The sequence below is a fragment of the Acartia tonsa genome, chromosome 10 (assembly GCF_053477335.1).
Source record: "Acartia tonsa isolate MP-2025a chromosome 10, ASM5347733v1, whole genome shotgun sequence".
NCBI classification, from domain to species: Eukaryota; Metazoa; Arthropoda; class Copepoda; order Calanoida; family Acartiidae; genus Acartia; species Acartia tonsa.
The window spans coordinates 19,166,867-19,186,784 of NC_137269.1; the positions used below are offsets into that span (position 1 = coordinate 19,166,867).

General features: G+C 35.2%; 1 protein-coding gene across 4 annotated transcripts in view; it reads right to left on the reverse strand.

The window, feature by feature from the left end:
- alpha-Spec (alpha spectrin) overlaps positions 1 to 19,918 on the reverse strand; it is a 28,508-nt gene that overhangs the window by 3,360 nt on the left and 5,230 nt on the right. For all 4 annotated transcript variants that reach the window (XR_013883424.1, XR_013883423.1, XR_013883422.1 and 1 more), the window contains exons 7-48: positions 19,780 to 19,854; positions 18,926 to 19,048; positions 18,274 to 18,525; positions 17,219 to 17,293; positions 16,668 to 16,762; positions 16,492 to 16,580; positions 16,223 to 16,309; positions 15,629 to 15,743; positions 15,268 to 15,391; positions 14,917 to 15,128; positions 14,665 to 14,800; positions 14,164 to 14,362; positions 13,753 to 13,990; positions 13,449 to 13,526; positions 13,104 to 13,247; positions 11,668 to 12,767; positions 11,302 to 11,441; positions 10,914 to 11,051; positions 10,598 to 10,723; positions 10,084 to 10,263; positions 9,604 to 9,819; positions 9,124 to 9,279; positions 8,632 to 8,786; positions 8,228 to 8,360; positions 7,664 to 7,747; positions 7,260 to 7,381; positions 6,827 to 6,904; positions 6,391 to 6,470; positions 5,958 to 6,133; positions 5,673 to 5,745; positions 5,289 to 5,421; positions 4,760 to 4,869; positions 3,992 to 4,257; positions 3,491 to 3,583; positions 3,014 to 3,126; positions 2,375 to 2,537; positions 2,083 to 2,260; positions 1,557 to 1,683; positions 1,274 to 1,370; positions 1,089 to 1,170; positions 698 to 815; positions 20 to 131 (exon numbers count right to left, since the gene is read on the reverse strand). Coding sequence is in view for 1 of the 4 variants with exons in the window: in XM_080175116.1 (XP_080031242.1) it covers positions 20 to 131; positions 698 to 815; positions 1,089 to 1,170; positions 1,274 to 1,370; positions 1,557 to 1,683; positions 2,083 to 2,260; positions 2,375 to 2,537; positions 3,014 to 3,126; positions 3,491 to 3,583; positions 3,992 to 4,257; positions 4,760 to 4,869; positions 5,289 to 5,421; positions 5,673 to 5,745; positions 5,958 to 6,133; positions 6,391 to 6,470; positions 6,827 to 6,904; positions 7,260 to 7,381; positions 7,664 to 7,747; positions 8,228 to 8,360; positions 8,632 to 8,786; positions 9,124 to 9,279; positions 9,604 to 9,819; positions 10,084 to 10,263; positions 10,598 to 10,723; positions 10,914 to 11,051; positions 11,302 to 11,441; positions 11,668 to 12,767; positions 13,104 to 13,247; positions 13,449 to 13,526; positions 13,753 to 13,990; positions 14,164 to 14,362; positions 14,665 to 14,800; positions 14,917 to 15,128; positions 15,268 to 15,391; positions 15,629 to 15,743; positions 16,223 to 16,309; positions 16,492 to 16,580; positions 16,668 to 16,762; positions 17,219 to 17,293; positions 18,274 to 18,525; positions 18,926 to 19,048; positions 19,780 to 19,854 (6,591 nt within the window). In the remaining 3 variants the exon portion in view is untranslated. The remainder of the gene's footprint in view (positions 1 to 19; positions 132 to 697; positions 816 to 1,088; positions 1,171 to 1,273; positions 1,371 to 1,556; positions 1,684 to 2,082; positions 2,261 to 2,374; positions 2,538 to 3,013; positions 3,127 to 3,490; positions 3,584 to 3,991; positions 4,258 to 4,759; positions 4,870 to 5,288; positions 5,422 to 5,672; positions 5,746 to 5,957; positions 6,134 to 6,390; positions 6,471 to 6,826; positions 6,905 to 7,259; positions 7,382 to 7,663; positions 7,748 to 8,227; positions 8,361 to 8,631; positions 8,787 to 9,123; positions 9,280 to 9,603; positions 9,820 to 10,083; positions 10,264 to 10,597; positions 10,724 to 10,913; positions 11,052 to 11,301; positions 11,442 to 11,667; positions 12,768 to 13,103; positions 13,248 to 13,448; positions 13,527 to 13,752; positions 13,991 to 14,163; positions 14,363 to 14,664; positions 14,801 to 14,916; positions 15,129 to 15,267; positions 15,392 to 15,628; positions 15,744 to 16,222; positions 16,310 to 16,491; positions 16,581 to 16,667; positions 16,763 to 17,218; positions 17,294 to 18,273; positions 18,526 to 18,925; positions 19,049 to 19,779; positions 19,855 to 19,918) is intronic.

Sequence of the window (19,918 nt, forward strand, 5' to 3'; positions counted from 1 at the left end):
ACATTGCACAATACCATACCTGGTTGGTGATGGCTCTGAAGGCATTCTCAATCTCCTCGCTGCTCTGCACGTTCTCCGTCTCCTTGGAGATCATGAAGGCCATGTACTCCTGCAGGGTTACGAACCCATCCCTAAATTAGATAATATAAATAGTAAGTTATTTAGTCAGATAAATAATTGGATTTACATGTGTAAGGTAAAGACTAGTATAGTTAGATAGATTTTCATTTATAAGTAGAAAATTAGTACATTTTTTAAGTTAAGGACTAGAAGACTTTTTCTGTGTTGATGCTTAAATGCAGATATTAGGTTTTTACAAGTTATTGAGAGGACTTGATTATAAAGATGCTTCGCTTATAACATTGAAATTTGTTGTCATAGCAATCAGTATTCCAAAAATCAGATCAATCGGATAATTATATCGCATAAAAATTTGTTGTTAAAAAAGTTAAAAATCAACATGTTTAAAATGGACATGCGGACATTCTGGTAACGATTATAGAGTTGCTACGCTTACTAAACTAGTACAGGAATCACCACGCAAAGTTTAAAATCAATGGAACAATTCTGACATGCCTAAATTAATGAAAAAAACTATCCGTTCTGGACGGACCGACCTTAATTATAAAAAAGCTTCGCTTATGAAAATATAAAATATTAGGTATTAAAGTAGATTGTTGTGTATTGGAATGTTTACCTGTTAGGATCGACAATGTTGAGAATTTGTTCAAACTCTGGCTCTGGTTCCTCCACCATGGGAAGATCATAACCAAGGGCACGCAGACAAGACTTGAATGCGTTGTGATCAAGACGACCTTAATAAATAGTCTTGGTGAGATAGGCGGTTAAAATATTACTATAGTAAACTGGTGAGAATACATTGATTTTTCCCAAAAAGTATCTAAGAAAAGTTCAAGAAATAAGAAGTTGGTACCTATTTCTTTTTTTATTGATAGATGAGTAAATTTATCTGCAATTCCACTATCCCTACTGACAATTTGCGTTGTATTTTCTGGCAAAAATTATAATAATATGATACCACGAATTCTAATACCTTTCTAACCTATTACAACAATCTTTGAAAATACCTGTTTTTTCGCGGTCAAAATGTCTGAACATCATTGAGAACTCCTTGAGTGCGTCTTCAGACACACCAGATTGATTACGAGCCTAAATTAAATTAGGTAAATTATTAAAGCCTTACAACCTCACAATCTTATGGTTAGTAAACAAAACAATACTTATTTTAAAATCAATCAATCAATAATTGTACCTGTATCTGCTGTTCAAGATTGTGTCTAATACGCATGCCAAGTTGGTTCAGCTGATCCCATTGTTGTGCAAGCCCCACAGTGCTGTGTTCAGTGTATCTAAATCAATCAATCAATTACTTTTCTGGTTTCTTTGTCTGTTCGTCAACATGTCCGCTAACGTAATGAACGTTAAATCTGCTTATGGACCAAACGAATGTATATTTATTGTTATAGCTGCGCGTCTTTTGGACATGTTTATTGATTGTTCTAGTTATCTAGGAGAATTTTAATCATGAATTTTACCTATTATCTAAGATAAGTTTCTCCTCAAGCACTGCACCGATATCCTCAATGTTCTTGAGATCAGCTCCCTTGCCAGCAACTTCGTGGGCCTTGATGCCGATATAGGCAAGCTGTTCTTCAAGTGTACCTGGACAGATAGATAGATAGAGGGATGAATAAACATGTAAATTATCGATAACCTCCAGCGGACAGATAACTTTTATTTTGTTGTAATTATATTAGACTTTGATTAATCCAGTGGTTGATCATTTGGCAAACATCCTACAGACAAACAGACCTTTAAATGTACATCCTTTGCCTGGGTGTCTTAAATGGGCTTAGCAATGAGTTACTACTGTTCTTAATACAAGACATTCCCACTAATTTATATATAAATATCCTAAGCATTACAGAGTAGCAATATGTGACATTTTTAACGTTCACATTTAGTCAAGACTCGAACCCTTCCAGACAACAATTAATGCTGAAAATGCGGATTATTCTAATTGATAGATAGTTAGCAAGCTAATTAGATAGAAATTTATACCTGATCCCTCCATCATCTGTTGTCTGGTGTCAGTCAACCAAGCATAGCTGTTGTTAGCATGGGTAGCAAACTCGCGTCTCAACTTATCATTATCCTCCTGGCGCAACTCCTCTTGCGCCAATTCCGCGTCGCGTTGTTTAATAATGCTCTGCAGGTTGCGCCACGTGTCAGACAAGGCCTAAAAAATCAATCAATTAAAAATATTATTAAATATACATGATAGGTAATTCATAGTTATCAGTAATTTTTTTTATTTATTTGAAATTATTTCATATATTAAAAATCTGCATACCTCCATGGTAAACCAAGTGTAGGGGTTGGCCCCGACATTGAAGCTCTTGATCTGCTTGTCCAATTGGGCGAGTGCGTCAAAGTCAGCGTGCGCGGATGAAAGGCTAGCCTGGAACTGCGCGTGAGCCTCGCGCAATGAACGGATCTCCTCAATTGAGTTGCATCTAAATAGAAAATTGTTGAAATAAAAATCAATACCTAGCTGAATAGGTAATGGATAATTTTCATACTTTAATATCTATAATATTGAATTGAGCTGTTTATTACACTAATCTCCAAAGTTTTATAATAACTTTTTTTTATTTGTTATCTTAAAAACGTTGGGGAATTTTATTGAATTTTGATTGATTGTGTGTTTTAAGTTAAAAATTTGTCCATAGTTCTTTTCAATAGGTAAGAAATACACATATTTAGTGAATATTATCGTTTTTTAAGCCTTAAAACCCACACCTTTACGAATTTTACCCGCAACCTACTTTTCCCTTTTTTGCAACACTTAAATGCAGAAATATAAGAGGATATATGACAAAAAGGAGGAGAGACGGAAATAAGGTGCTGAAAAGTATTACATGTAAGCTATCGACCATTGTTTATCCCTTTAGATCTCTGCAAACAACTATTTCCCCACTCACTGGCTCACCTGACAGGGTCGGTCATGTCCTCCTCCGCGTTCTCAAACCATGAGTTGAAGGCTGAGGCTTTCTTGGCGAAGGTCAGATACAGCTCCTCAATCTGACGGAATTGTTCTTGCACCTGTAACAAATAGATAATAGAATCATTAATAGATAAATAAATGGATGTATGTGGACTTTTTGATGAGATACAAAAAATAATACCTAATTTGGTTGTAGTTTCATTATGTGATGAAGTTAGATCTTTAGTTGTCTTTAAAGATCTCGCTTACCACTTAACCGCTTGTATCTAATGTGAGATAGTTTTTTTTTCTGAAGTTAAAGGATATCGCTTGAATGGCTGGAAGGATTAATAAAGAAAGTATTGTATGATTTTTAACAAGAGGCATAAGTACAAAGGCTAAAGACGCATAATTAATATTATATTATGATAGTTATTGAAAAGATAAAAATAGCAAGAAAAAAATCATAAGAATTTAATTTACCTGAAGAAGTTTCTGTTCCCTAGCTGCTGAGTCAGCCAACAGCTGGTTCCATCTGGCGATAACAGCACTGTACTTCTTGTTAATGGACTGAGCCTGTGATTAAGATATTATTAACATGTAACCAAAAATTAGGTTTATAAATCCCCAATGATGTTACAACAAAATTATCCCTCCTGTAGATTAAAATTATTGATTGAAAAGTTCTGAATCAAACAATCAAAATACCATTAAAGTTTTTAAGCCAACGAATAAGATAATCAATCAATGGGTAAAATAAAATCGAATTATTTCAATGATACTTATCTCAAAACTTTTTATTTTTAAACCCAAATTAGATCAGAAACAAAGTTTTTGAAAATAAATGCATTTTTATGTTTATCTTAGGTTAGGTCATGTAAAGATTATATGATCACTGTCTAAGAGATAGTGACCTGTTGCATGTTTTGTTGAAACATTGTTTAAGGGGGGGGGGGAGGGGTGGTACTACTAAATTTATGTTACCTGAATATGATTAGAGCTGATGAGCTTGTTCTTTAAATCAGTAATATTTGAGATACCCTCGGTCTCAAACGCCTTCAGTCCAATATCGAATGTCTCCTGCTTGGTGAGGAGAGTCTGCACGCTGGACAGGTCGCGGCCATACTCGTCAGACTTGACGTGGGCCTCCTTGTCCGCAATCCAGGACTCCACAACGTCAGCCTTCCACATGAAGCAGAGATAGTCCGCGTTGTCCTTCAGGTTGGCCTTTCTTACAGAGGCAAGCTCACCTAATAAACATTTTGGTTAAACAATCAAACTTTACGTTCAAAATTTGCTAAGATTAAAAAACAAATTGGGAGGTTTTAAACCTTTGGTGTAAAAGCACAAAACTTAAACTAAAAATGCGGATCGTGGAAAGAAAACGAAGAAGCGGGTTTCACGGCATTTCACAGTAGCTTTTGATAGGTTATATAAGGTGAGGTTAGGTAAATGCTTATTATTGCCCCCCAGGCTGAGGGCTCCCCACAGGGGCTTGAAATAGGAGAAAAGTTACGGTGAAAATAGGACGAAATCCTCCACTTTGTTTTCTTTTCATGATCCAAAAATGCATTTATAGCTGACTTAGAAAGTGAGTACCTACATTTTAAAAAAAATTTCAACAAAATAACAATATAAAACTTGCGTTTCTGAACTAAAGACCAGGTATCTAAGCCTGATAGAATAATCCTTGCATGTAAGAAATATTAATCTGAGAACAAATATAATAAAAGGGAGGCAAAAATCTTTTACCTAGATTAAACATCTTGCTGCGAAGCTGTTCACATCTTTGTGAGATAGCCTCAGAGTGATGATTCTTCTCACTAATCAGCTGCTGACCAGATTCACAAATGTCCGTGCATCTAAATTAGTAAATTATGGTTAATTTTTAAGAGTTATCCCTAAAAATTATTATTAGGTAGAGCATCTTTTTTACTCGTGATGTCATAGAAGAATGAATATAAAACAGATAGACGTGGTTATTATACCAGGGAAAAATATCTCATCAATGAATTAAGCTTGCTAACATGGAACTCATTTATTGATCAGTTCGTTCATCCAGTAGGAGAAGAGGGGATGGAGACGATCGTTTTTTTGGCCAGCTACAAGTTTTACTTTATTAGAGTACATTAATGTGGTGTAAGATCAAAGTAATAAAAAATCCATTCTAGGGAGCGACATTTACAGTAAATAGTGGTGCCAGTTTAAGTAAATGGGGTATAAATATACATCAAAAAAATAATTAAATGCCCCATCCCTCTTGAATATATAAATGTCATACCTTTCTCCGTGGACAGAAATGTCTCCCTCGAAGGCATCATGCTTCTTGATGAGTCCCTGAACGGCAGCCATGTTGTCTCCGAGGTCTGGAACAGTAAGCAGCTGCTGCTTCTCAGAGATCCACGCTTCCTCCTCTGTAAATCAATAAGAAGTTGAAAAGGTGCATATTACCAGAAGACCATGTGAAAATTTTCCTCTAAAGATCAATATAAGAAAAAATTTTCTACCAGTTTTTTTTATGGCCGATCCGCCCATAACAAATAGAATTCCTGATACAGATGGATAAGGGGGGGGGGGAGGGTGTTTAATGCAACCATCTCGTAATCAATGATTAAACGGCACTTAAGAAATAGAGTAGCTTTACTACTAAAAAAACATTATTTACCTTCCATATTAGTCAAGAATTGTTGGTAAATGATACTCTCCTCCAACTTGTTTCTGCGAGTGCTTGACATTCCCTACAAAATAAATATATAATCTTAAGGTTCCATTTCCACATTTATAGTAAATTAATACATAAAAATAAATTTAAATTTAAATAAAATCAAAACTTAAATAAGTGTCAGGGAAGGATATATAATCTTCTTCAATTTTTAAAAAGAGTAAGTTTAATTTTTCTATATTGATAATCACTGTCATTTTCATGTGTACGAAACAATTAAATAAATACCTTAAGCTCCTCCCATACGTCGGACAGCTGTTTCAGACGAGCCTCAATCTCAGGACCTCCGTGCTGAGAGGACTGGATAAGATGCTCGCCGGTCTCGTGCACAGATTGGATGGCAGGTTCATGACTAGCCAGCTCGTTCTCAAAACGCTTGTGCTTCTTCTTCAGGTTCTGGACACCTGTTACAAAATAGTTTTAAATTAAGATGACTACCTAGAGTCATAACAAATGAACTAATGACATAAAATTCCAGAAATAAAAGTGTGAAAATTGAGTCTGTCTGTCTGTCATTTTGTACCAAAGAATCTCGCTAACCATTGAACCGATATGGATCTTCTTTACAATGTAGGTCCTGGGAAGGTTTATTAGGTTTTGGGGAATGTACCACCACCTAGAGGCCTTTGTGGGCGGAGCCGCTAGTTCATATAAAAATTACCTGTCAAATCGCGACCATAGTCATTGGAGGTGACGAGAAGTTTTTTCTCTTTAATCCAGGATTCTTCATCAGCGATGTCTCTGTATAATTATGAAAGTCGTTATTTTGTGTACGGAATGTGTGTAAAAAGTTTCAATTACTGGCTAGGTGTAAATCAAAGTTTAAAAGAAGCCTACTAGCTATCGATCAAAATCTCGTAATATCTCAAGACTATAAAATTAGTTTCTACAGCTGATGCCAAAAATCATAAGATTTAAGATAATTCCATAGCCTGTAAATACGAATAGATCAAAAGCAAATGTAATTTTGGGTCAGTTTTCCTCTGATGGAGGTTTTTAGTTCATTTAAACTTAGTTGTCATAATTTTTATATCCTTAGATGCATAAAGTGAGGAGAGGGGTATATATTGCGCTATTCACAAAATATGGATTTTTGCCTGAAGAATTGTTGGAGGGTGTTTCTCTCGTTCAGCAGGCTCTGTCTGTGAGCTGCCAAATCTTGGATATGCTTGTACCTGGCAATTAGATTCATTATTATAGCAACAAAACAATAAAAATTGACTTTATATTAACAGTTTTCCGCGGAAATCAAATAAAAACTTCAAGAATAATTTGTTTCATTCCACCCAGGTCAACAAAACAGTGATTAAATCCAATATTGTTATCTATAAAAGCGTGATTTTTTTATTTTCCCTGACACACTTTTATATACCTAAAGTAGTAAGGTTTTATTTTGTCTGAAGCTTAATATCTTAATAACTACTAATCGAATTGGGATCTTTATTTTAGGTGAATACTTTTCTACCCACTCGAATACAGATCCCCTAAATGCTAAGGATATAGCCGCTTGTTTAGAAAGTGAAGAATTACCTCTTGCTAATACCATCTCTCTTCTCCTTAATATCATCGCTATCAAACTGTCCTGACTCAATCAGGCTCTCAGCTTGGGCGTTCATGTCGTTGATACGATCCTCGTGAGCAATTATATCAGCCTAAAGTATATTGTTCATGTTAGTCACGTTTTTCTTTAGATGCGTAGCATCTTTATAAGTATTCGCTTCCCTCAATGAATGACTGACTCCCTCCCACCTTCAAACAAAAGGTGTATACCTCTATTAGAATAATATGCTACTAGAGTTTTCTAATAGTATTTTCTTTCAATTTTTTAGGTATTTAGGTATAAAGTTTATTTGCTTCGCAAATTTTTTTCAGAAAACAAATTTAGTGTATGTATTATTATACAAAACAATAAAAATCACAGTTTTCTTTCTTACCTCAACGAGTTGGTGTTTTTTCATCAAGTTTTGAACAGAAGATAAATCTTTGCCCAATTCATCAGTGGTCAATAGGGCTTCAACCTAAAAAAACATAGAAAATTACTCAAGTTATTAGAAATTACAAAATCTTCTCAAATTCTTAAAGATATTTAAAAATTTATAATTTGAAGAAAGATTAGGTAATGTATTTTAAACACTCAAAAATAACAGAATTTTATCTACGTTAAGATGTAAACAATAAACATTAGAGAAACATCAATATATGCTAGATTTTTTTTATTATTGTCATCATTTGTCTATATTTAAAATTAGCACATAAGTACCACTAAATGGGCTAAAATAACGATTCCCCCCTTCGACCCCCTTTATCTCATCCCCTCCCCTTCCACTGAATTAACAAACTGGCCAATTAATGAGTTCCATCTTAGCAAACTAAATTGACTACAGTCATAATATCCAAGTATATTCTACATCCATTTACATAAAGTAAAATATAACTGTGCAGTGTACAGTTTAACCCATTGATCTATCCCTAAGCCCCAAGAAAACATTACTACTGACCTCTCCCAGCCAGAAGTCCAAATCCTTGACTGCGGCAATGAATGTTCTCTGCCTGTTTGCCTCCTTCAGTTTCATGGATTTCTCGCTGGTCTTCTGTTCCAACAGCTGCCATTGCTCCGAGATTTTCAGAAGCCTAGAAAAAAAAAGATTTTCATACAGAATTCAAGAAATCCTTGTGAAAAAGTCACAGGCTGTTAAACCGCCTTTCTGTCTGTGTGTACCGAAGGATCTCACTACTGAACCTTTTTTTGCTGAACTTTTCGTAGATTGTGGGAAGGTTCATAACTATTTTGAGGGAAGGGTACCACTAGGGGTGTAGTCGCTGTTTCTTTAATATTATGGTACTCCTTTTGATTGGGTTGTACAAAATAAAAAAAATAGTCAAAACTTGTATCCATATTTACCTGTCCTGTACGGCCTCCTCGCTGCCAGAGCACTTCTTGCGGTCAATAAGGTTCTGTCCCATAGCCAAGACCATCTGGATTCTGTCAGCGTTGGCGGCCAGCTCGGCCTCGAAGGCTTGGTGCTTCTGGTGCTTGGAGCGGATGTTAGCAGGATCCTGCAAAACAAATTGCATTTAAAAGTGCGCAAAATAAGATGTAACAAAACAATTAAGTAGCATCAAATAATATATAGGCTATAAGTATAACTAAAGCAATTAAAAGCTTTTGATTTTTATTTCACCTTAGAATTGATCCAAGTTTCAACTTCTAAATAAAGAAATAGGTAGTAAGTAATGATTTCAACTGCTAACAAGAAAATGGACTTTTCAAGTTACATCTCTTACATAATATCTAAATAAAACCTCCAAGCAAATTTAAAAAAAAAATTGTACTAGTTCGTTTATACTTTCATTAATCTAGATTTTACTATCCGTGATGCATAATGGTCTGTACCTTGTAATTTTCTTCCTGAGCCAACTGTAATTTCTCCAGCATCCAGGTTTCTATTTCTTCTGCGTCTCTGGAGAACTGTTGCAAAGTTTGAGATTCACCCAACTCGGCGCGCTTTTGGATCAGCGCGTCTTTGAGTTTTGCCCAACGCTCCATAACCTAGAAAAGGAACAAATATTTAGAATATAAGAATTATAAAGAAGGTTAATTCAATACCTAATGTTTAAAAAAAATAATGAGAATTTTTTAAAGATGTTATTAAAAATGTAAAAATAAATAACTGTGAAAGGGAGAGATTATTATAGTAGCGATTCGCAATCAAGGTATCAAAGACAATTTAATCATATTAAGATTATTAGATTTGTTGTTGTTTTCAAGGGTCCTTATTACAATAACCCTTTTCGTAATTCAAGGTAAATTAAATTGTTATTTGTAGCCAGATGAATATATAATAACAAAAAAGTTTAAAACATCAAAACTGACCTCCTTCTTTTTATCCTCAATGTCGCTGCCAGCATAATGTTCAGCGTGGATCAGCTGATCAGCATAAGTTTGCAGGGACTCGATCTTCTCCTCCTGGTTGCCGATGGCCTTGTCGAAGTCCTCGTGCTTCTTGATCATCATCTCAATCTTCTCCTCCTTGCTATCTACGTCGTCGGAATGGAGGAAGCTCTCACGGTTCGACATCCAGTTTTCAGCCTAGGCATAGATGAAAATAAGCAAAAAAATTCTGATGGCAACTAGCCAAAATGCGCTAATTTTCATATAAACAGACAAACATTCTACCACTAGGTATGTCACATAGACATCCAATTACGGTACATAATTACTTTTAACGCTTTTCGTCCAACCAAAATTTAAAAATCTGTTTTTTGAAAAATGACCAAGATAAGCAAAATTTAATAAAGACAAACACACAAACATCCTACTATTTTAAAAAATTAAAATGCATCATTAACCAACCTGTTCACAATCTCTGTAAAAGAGCTGGAGTTCCAGACACTGATCCAGTTGCATCCTGCGGGCAATCCAGGCCTTCTCCAAGTCCTCTCTGGCGGCTGCCATTGATTCCAGCTTCTCCTCAACCTCGGTGCTGGCGTAATGGTCGTTTTGCAACAACTGCTTGCCAAACAACTCGAATGCCTACAAAAAAGTTATTATTGAACAATATTTTATAATATTTTTATTTTACTTTCGATTGTATTTTGATCATATATTTCTTAAAGTGAACTTTTCTAAGATTAGGGTCTGTAGGTAGGTATGTAAGAGACAGTTATTTTTATTTCAAGCATGCTGAATTTTTCGATTTAAGACCTCTGCTTTGACAATATAGCAAGGCCAATCCAGATTTTTTAAGGCATATTTTCAGGGATGTTTTTTGTCAAAAAATTTAAAAGCCGGTTCAATGTGTATTATAGCGTTCAATTCATTTATTTTTAAATGGTCTGCCTGTATGTCTGTAATGATGATTATTTACCTGGAAAGCATTGCTCCTGGCATCAATCTCTACTCTGTGCTCATTATGTCTCTCAATGAGTGCCTCGGCTCCAGTCACGTCAGTGGCTAATTCATCAGTACAGATCAAGGACCTCATACTGCTCACCTGAAAAATCAAAATGAATCAGCATTAAGTTAATAAGTAAGCAATAAATACGAAAAATGCGCAAAAAGTTTTACTTAAATAAAGCCAGACATTATTTCTAATGAAAAAAAAATCTGGAAAAAAAGAATGGATTTAAAAAAATTAAGAATAAAAGAGATCTTATCTTATTTTTTTTTTTAAAGCAACTCACCCATGACATAAGATCTCTGAAATCGCACAAGAACCTCTGGAGTTCATATGCGTCCAGCAGCTTGGCCTTCCTCTGCTTGGCCTTCACCTTCAGGTGGGTCCACTCCTCGTTTATCTCCTTCTGCTTCTCATACACAACCTGGCAAAAAAGATACTTTAATTTCATGACCTTTGTCCAAATTGTTTAAGCTACTATGCAATTTTAACTTAATAAAAGTTGATGAAATAGCATCCAATAAAAAAATCGCCTTCAACCTTACTGCCATTGAGATTAAGAGAACTGGTTTTTATTATTTGGGGACTCTCCCTCAAATCAAGTCTTTATCACTGAAACCCACCCCCTTCCATTATTTTTAATTATTAAATTATTTTCTCTGTTTCTATTTTACCTCACTGCTTTCAGTGTGCAGATGCATAAGCTTGCTAGCCTTCTCATCCAGCTGATTAATCTTATCTCCCAATGCTGCCAGGTCACGCTCCAGACCTTCGTGCTTGCGCTGCAGGGCTTGCACAGATCTTAGATCCTTGCCTAGAAACAAACATAATCATAAATATCATTTAATTTTTACCTTTTTTATAAGGCTTAACAAACATAGCATTGTGAATAATAGATGCCTTTTTTAGGGCTCAAAAATATGTCATAAAAAACAATGTTTCTGAAAAATTATTGATAACCAGTCAAATTATATAAATTAAAATAAGAGGAAGAATACCTACTATTAATTTTATAATAAATAAAATACTCTAAGATTTACCTAATTCTTCAGTGGCAAGAGCGCTATCCTTCTCAGAGATCCAATCTCTAGTCTCATCAACATCACGATGGAACATCTGCACTTCATGAGCTTTCTCAAAAGCCTCGGCCTGCTCGGTGGTCACCTCTTGCAGCTTGCGCCAGCGGTCATTCAGATCCTCCAACTGAGCTTGGATCTTCATGGCGGCCTCTGTTTGTCCCAAGGACACCAGTTGCATAGCAATCTCGTTCATTTCAGACAGACGGGCCTCGTTGGCCTTCAGATCTGCCTGGAAGTCATCAAACTTCTTCTGCATAACTTCAACCTGTTCAAGATCATCGGAAACATCTTGGACCTGAGCATGTTGCTCCTTGGTCTTAATCCAGTTGGACATTTCCTGGGCCTCACGCACAAGCTGGAAGGCTTTGCAGGTATCATCCAGACGTTTGCGCCTAATGTTACCCAATTCAAGAAGGTTGCCGTAGGTTTTCTCAATTTGCGCCTGGCGGGCTCCGACTGAGCTGCTTTCCACCAGCTGCTGCTGGGAAGCTGTAAGTCCAGGGTCCATTTTCTTGACATAGGCAGCTGGAACAAAACCTTGGCGGTCATTCACCTCAACCTTCCACCAATCTTTGTTATTGGAGTTGAGAAGAGTCAAAACGTCTCCCTTCTTCATTGAAACCTCTCTGGGAGATTTTTCAGTATAATCATACAGAGCCATGACACATTCCTTGCCAATCATGTCAATGACAGGAGTTTCCTGTTGCCTACAGGAAGCAGCTTGGGCCTTAAGATCATCAATTGTATTCTTGAAAGCTTCAAGATCAGACATGAGAGCTTCATGCTTTTTAAGCAGTGCCTCAGAAGCATCTTCATCCTTGCCATAATCAGAATTGCCGGCAAGAGGTTCTTTCTCGCGCATCCAAGATTCAGCCTCACTTGCGTCAGCAAAGTATTGATGGGCTTGCAGAGAGTCCTCCAAGTCACGCTTGCGCTGAGCAGCCTTCTCCTTAAGCGAGGTCCAGTTGTCGTGGAGCACACTTAGACGTGCCTTGATGTCCTCCTTGGCAAAGTGGTTCTGCTCCACCATGCTAGATGCGCTTCGTGAGACATTATCAATCCTAGAATAAGAAAAAATTAAATTCTAAAACAAGGAGCGGGGAAATTTGTAATAACTAAAACTTTGTAAATGAAGTGGTTGGGTAATCCACTCATATGATGCAGTAAGCTTTTTTGTTGTTGTTGTAGCGTGGGATCTCACTAACCGCTGAAACGATTTGGTTCTCATTTACAGTCAAGCTTCTTATAGGTCACAAGAAAGTTTTTAAATATTTTGGGGAAGCGTTTCTCCAACCTAGAAATATCCCACCCTCCCAAAAAAAATGAGTCTAGAGGCTTCTAAGGGCGAGGCTTAGCTGCTAGTGAATAAATAAAATCAATTTAAAATAAATTCATACCTTGATTCATGATTGTTAATCTCAGCCATTGAAGCCTGATGCTTCTTAATCAAGTTCTGAACACCAATAAGATCTCTGCCCCGGTTTGTGGAGTTGACAATGGGCTCCTTCTCACGGATCCAGGCCTCTTCGTCCTCAACGTCTCTGCAATCAATCAATCAATCAGTCAATCAATGATATCAAAGGATGTGCGAAATAGATCGCAAAAATCACTAGAAATACAAGCAAAACCTAATATTTTCAAATAAATTAATTTATTACACTATCCAATCCACATCCAACTCAATTAACAACCAGTGAAGCAAATAAAGAATTAAAATGTTCATAAATCAATCAATCAATTACCTGAAAAGCTGTTGAACTTCCAGAGAGTCCATCAATCTTGTCTTTCTGTTTGACATGGGCTTCATCAAGTTCTTATACCTTAAAATAATCAATAAATTAACAAAAAAAATAATCAATCATGCAAAGGATTAGGTATAATATTAATCAATTAATAAAGTATGCAATGATATATAATAACATAAGTCATTTTAAGGATCATCAAATCAACACTTCAATAAATAAACAAACATCAATAATCATCCCATATTAAAGGGAAAATTAAATCAATATATGAAAAATGAGCAATCTATAAAAAAAATCCTACCTTCCATCGAGAGACTCAAACTTAGTTTTTATACTCTCAGAATCAAAATGTCCAGCCTGAACAAAATTGTCAGCGGCAATGCGAACTCCGTCCACGCGGTCCTGGTGGGCGCCAACATCAGCCTCAAGAAGTGCGTGCTTCTTCTGGAGGTTCTGCACGCTGGTCAGGTCTTTGCCATAATCGTCGCTGATGAGTTGACCCTCAATTTCGCTCAGCCACATCTCAACATCCTCAATGCCTAAAAAAAGTTTAAATTATTGCAAAATTATAAAATTCTCTGCCTAAAAAACAAACGTCTTGGTTACAAACAATAACAGGTAGAGCTTACTTAAATTAATTTGGCAATGGAGTTTTAATTTTAAAGTTTTAATTTATCTTTTTGTTTTTTAAGTGCACGAAGAAATTTCCTACCTCTGTTGTACTGCTGTTGCTGGCTAGCTTCACCCAATCTTGTGGATTTCTTTTCTGTAGCAGCAATCAGATCTTCCCAGATTTTATTGATCTCAGTGATTTTCTCCTTGATCCTGTCAGATTGAACATGACCAGACTCGACTAGGTCATTGCCAGCATCAACTACCTCGTCGATGCGAGATTTGTTGGCGTTCAATTCCTAAATAATTAACCATAACAGTAAGTAAAATATTTCTAATATATAGGGTACTTGTATGTAATGACAACCCCTAAAGAAAGATGGATATTGTAATGTAATCATTAAAAAAAAACGAAGTACCTAGCGGGTTTCGTCGTATTTCCATAGTAACTTTCCACCTATTTCTAGCCCCAGAGTTGGGCTCTAACCCTGCGGGGCATTCATTCACATTTACCTAGCCTAGTATAACCTATCAAAAGTTACTGTGAAAAAACGACGAAACCTGCTACTTCGTTTTCAATCCATTATCTAAAAACTTATACCTGTTCGAAGTTCTGGTGTTTCTGAACCTTGCCATTGAGATTGGTAGGATCCAGGTAGCTGTCATCACTGGCGACCTTAAGCTTCTCATTGATCCAGCTCTTTGTTTCGTCACAGTCTCTCTCAAACTGCTGATACCTGAAATAAAAATCATTTAGATTATATACCAGGTGTATTAGATAGTAATCAAAATCCTAAAAATAAAACGATGGCTGAAAAAAATTAGGAAAATCTGCCAATCAATTAATCATTACCTATAGCTGTCCTCCAGCATAGTCTTGCGAATACCAGACTTCTCTAGCAGCTGTGCTCTTCTCTCCAGGAGCAAAGCTCTGCGCTCAGCAACATCCTCTGCAGCATAATGTTCCCCATCAATGAGCTTGGTGGCAAACTCGTCAAGTGCCTTGATCTTTTCCTCTTGGGCGGCTAAAGATTTCTCAAAGTCTTCGTGCTTCTTGATAAGAGCCTAGACAAGATTTTTAATCTTATTGCTAAATTAGTGTTTAATTGCAAATAAAAAAATTTGTTTTCAGGTTGTTACAGAATGTTTTTTTTTTAGGAATATATTAAATTAAAAAGAAAATAATAATAAAAGGACTTTTTACCTCAACAGAATCCAGTGAATCTCCGAGATCTTGGTTGACAAGGAATGATTCCTGTTTGACCATCCAAGTATCTGCCTGCTCGGTATCACGGTAGAATAACTGCAAGTCCATACATTGTTCATACCTAAATACAAATAAGATAATAATATAGATAGATAGATAATTCATGTAAAATTATCTTGTGATACATTAAAGGGCGGTTTCCCATTGACCTTCCCCCTCTCCTCTTTTGATTGTACATTTTTATATTCGTAGAAAACTGGATAGGTTTAATATGATGTTATACTTAATTTTTCAGTATGTCTGAGAACCGGTTCTAATCCAGCGGATATTTTCAAAGCCATACTGGAAAAGTATTTACCTAATTCTGCGCTCTTCCCATAGCTCAAGAAGTTGTGTCTTCTCCTCTGCAAGGATGCCAAGCTTCTCCTTCACCTCATCCGCTGCATAGTGCCCGCTTTCCAGCAGCATTTGACCTACATAATTCAAAGTATAAGAATGCATTAAAACAAGGATGACAACGTCCAGAAGTAGCAAAACACAAGAAAACATGGATGGAAAAACGGAAAAGTGAGTTGTAAAAAAGATGTTGAGTTTTTATAAAAACAAGTATTTTTATCTTTTAAAGCCTTAACGACAGAAAAACGTGGAAAAAATTATATATAACACAGATGCGCACAGATCATAAAAATCTTAACTAAAAATTTCAGCTGTCTACCTTAAATTGCAGCCAAGAAAATAACATATCCACTATAACGTAACTGACAAAAGGACAGACAAAGTGAATTATATAACAGAGTATATTTGCTAATAAAAGAAAACTAGGACAATTATGCTCATAAGCAGCTCAGCAACAATTACCTATCAGTCAACAAAATCTACGTAAAAAAAAACGTTTTTTTGTAAAAATTCAAGAATAAAATTTGACTCTTTACAATCAAACAATACTACATACCTGCTTCAGCAGTGGAGCGGAAGCTGTCTTCGCGCGCATCAATCTCAGATTTGTGCTCGGCATGGCGCTCCAACAGGGCCTCAGCACCTGAACAATCAATCAATCAATAATAATGCATCTCAGATTATGAAACAATCAATCAAAATTGTAAAAAAATATTAATCAATCTACAATAATCTAAAACTCTATGAATCTGATAGGTAATCAAAGAAACTTTATTTTCCTGTACTTTTTATAAACTTTTAAATAATCAATCAATCAATCAATACCTGAGACATTTTTAGCCAAATCATCAGCACAGATGACATTCTTAATGTCAGTTATCCAAGACGTCAGATCTCGGAAATCAGCCAAAAATCTAAACAATAGCAGAACATTTATCTTTTTGTTAAGGTATATAATCTTCAATCATTAGAAATATTAAAAAGTACATGATATTACATACCTATGGAGAAGATAACTCTTGTCCAATTTTTCTTTTCTAAGCCTGGCCTTCTCAATGAGGGCCTCCCAGGTTTGTACAATCTCTTTGTGCTTAGCCTAGGGCCACATTCATGTGTTATTTTCTTTGCTAGGATTGCCATAAAATCACTATAAATTCAAAACAAAAACGACGTAAAGTGATTTGGTGTAAAATTAATTTAAATACTAGGGCGATGATTGATTATGAATATATTTGTCCCATCAAAAATTTAAGGTCTCAACCCACTTTAAAGCAGCAGCTTGTATAATGTATTGTATTCCTAATTGTATATACCCTACAACATAAAGCAGCAATGCTTTTGTTTGTTTTTCATTTAATATATTAAACTCTCTAATTTAGGGAAGCTTCAGGTAAGTTCAAGGTGGGTTGTAGCCTATATATTTACAAAAAATTAAGTCTTAGGATGACTTTAGGCTATTTTTCTGTTCTTCCCCTCCTTTTAAATAAAGAGCACCTCGATGCAAAGTATAGCAGGTGGACTGGGTAATGTACAAAGTTTAACACAAGTATGCCTGAATTTGATCAGCCTGTTCGGGGTGGATTCCACACAGACGTTCAGCTTCTTCGCCAATGGTGCGCACTCGATCCTAAATAGATAAATATTCTATACATCCTATCATATTAAATTAAGAAAGTTTTTTTTTGTCTGTAGCGAAATATCTTGCTTAACTGCTTAGCCGATATGGTTCTCCTTTACAATATAACTTTTTATATGTCCTGGGAAGGTTTATAACTATTTTAGGGCCCCCCCCCCAAAAAAAAAATCGCCAATGGAAAAAAATTGCCCCCCCCCTCCCCCCCAATTTTTTTATATATATTTTACTTGAACTAAACAAAAAAAAATGAAAGAGAAGGAGTCCCCCGCAAGTACCCATAGAGCTTCTAAGGGCGTATCAGCTAGAAGACTAGGTAATAAAAAGGTAATATTCTAGTCAATTTGACACAGATTTAATGACCATTTGATCGAAGATCGTTTCTATCCCAATTCAAAGTGTAATTCAATCCCAGGAGAAACGTCCCCCCCCCCACTCTTAGAATTGAACGGTTTTGCTGATTATAAGGTTTGCTTAGATTGGATAAAAAATAAGTAATACTTATTATAGTATTAATATTATGTTGACCTAATTATATAATCTTTATCATAGAGAAGCCTTACATTTTTATCTTGTAATTTTGTGATTAACAAAATTAAAGCAATAGAATTGGAAATTATTGTATTATTGAAATTTAAAAACTTAAATGTATCAATATGAAAATTGAAGGATAATCTATTCCAGTGCAATGTCCTCTAAGTATATCATAATAATTTATCAACCATTCAAGAACATTTTAAATTTTGTAATAGAATAATAATTGTGAAACCTTATTAATTCATTTTATTGCTTGAATATAAAGATTAAAATGTGGTTTAGTTAGTATAAATTAACCATTTAAGTAAAATGAAATACTGCATTATGCCAAATTTAAGCATTTTTAAGATTCTGTTGAATTAATATTTTGTTTTCAAAGAATTGTCAAACTTAATAATGTTACATGAGCATCTGAAAACAAGAACAAAAAAACAAACCTCTAGCGCAGCTAAATCCCTCTCCACACCCTCGTGCTTTCTCTGCAGAGTTTGTACACTGGCCAAATCTTTTCCAAAGTCATCAATGGAGATAACCGCATCTTTTTCCGCAATCCATGCGATTGTTTCATCCGCGTCGCGGTTAAACCGTTGGATTTCATGGGCACCCAAAAGGCGTTCCTGGCGTGCAACGGCCAGGCTTTTGAGACGGGCCCAGGCCTCCAGCAATTCCATCTTCTTGGCCAGAATAACCTATAAGAAATAAATAGTTTATTAGGTACATTTACATAAATATCTAATATGTTATTTATTCCAACTGTAAGTCTTTTGATAGTCTTATTCTATTGTATGATTTACTTCATTTGCTGACTAATATATGTAATCTTCTTCATATTTTCCTCCTTTCATTCTGTATTTCTATCTTTTTATGTTCTCATTTTCTTATGGTTAACTAATTATATTTCTATCAACAATAAACCAACCAATCACAATACACCAATCAATCAATCAATTAATCAATTAATCAATTAATCAATTAATCAATTAATCAATTAATCAATTAATCAATTAATTAATCAATCAATCAACCAACCAATCAATCAACCAATCAATGAATTAATCAATCAATCAATCAATTAAACAATGAATTTACCTCAGACTCAGGATGTTGTTGGTCAGGAGCTGTGAGCTTATCTGCAGTCTCACAGACATCTGTGACTCTGAACTCTTGAGAGGACATGTCCTTCTGGAACTCATCAAACTTGCGCTGCAGAACCTGGACAAACATTAATATTAGTGTATAAGCAGTAGGTTTCAAAGACTTATTCATGTTCCCACTTGTTATGTAAAGTTACACCTTGAATTAAATTGGTTATCAGTGCTCGATAGGGAAATTTATGTGAAAGCACTGGGTATAGATTATTGCTTCTGCTATTGTCAATGAACATTACATTTCCTTTTGGAACAAACATTCTAAATCAATGCACCATAAATAATCTGATTTATAAGTTTCATCTTCCTGATAACCATGTAAGTAAGACAATAATATGCATAAAATTAACATAAAAGCAAGGCTTATATGTTAGTTTTATTATTTACATGTTAAAACAGATAATAAGGGATGTCAAACATTGTTCTTTTATTCATAATTAAGGTTGGTCTATCAAATCATAAGGGAATATTTACATTGAGGGATATTTAAATTAGAGAAAAACTATTTTGTCACTAACAGACAGCTGATTTTTCTAAATCTTTTGAATAACAAATAGAGTTTACTCTATAACTGACTCCGTCCGTCTTACTGTAATGACCTTTTGGGAAGGTCAAAAAAAGGGAATATATATTAGGAGGATTTTCTGACCTATACCATTTAATCTATTTTTCACCCTCTGTTCATTAAAGACAAATAATAAATTCTGGTAAAGTTTTCCATGACCACTGAACTTAACAGCAAGTATATGCTCTATGATTAATATTATCCGTACGTCTATACATTATATTTCCTACCTCAACGTGTTCAAGATCATGGCCGAATTCTTCAGCTGCTACGAAGGTCTCTTTGTCTGAGATCCAAAACATCACCTAAACAATAAAAAGTTAAATAGGTCGGCAATAAAACCCTTTACATTAAATTGAAAAAATACAT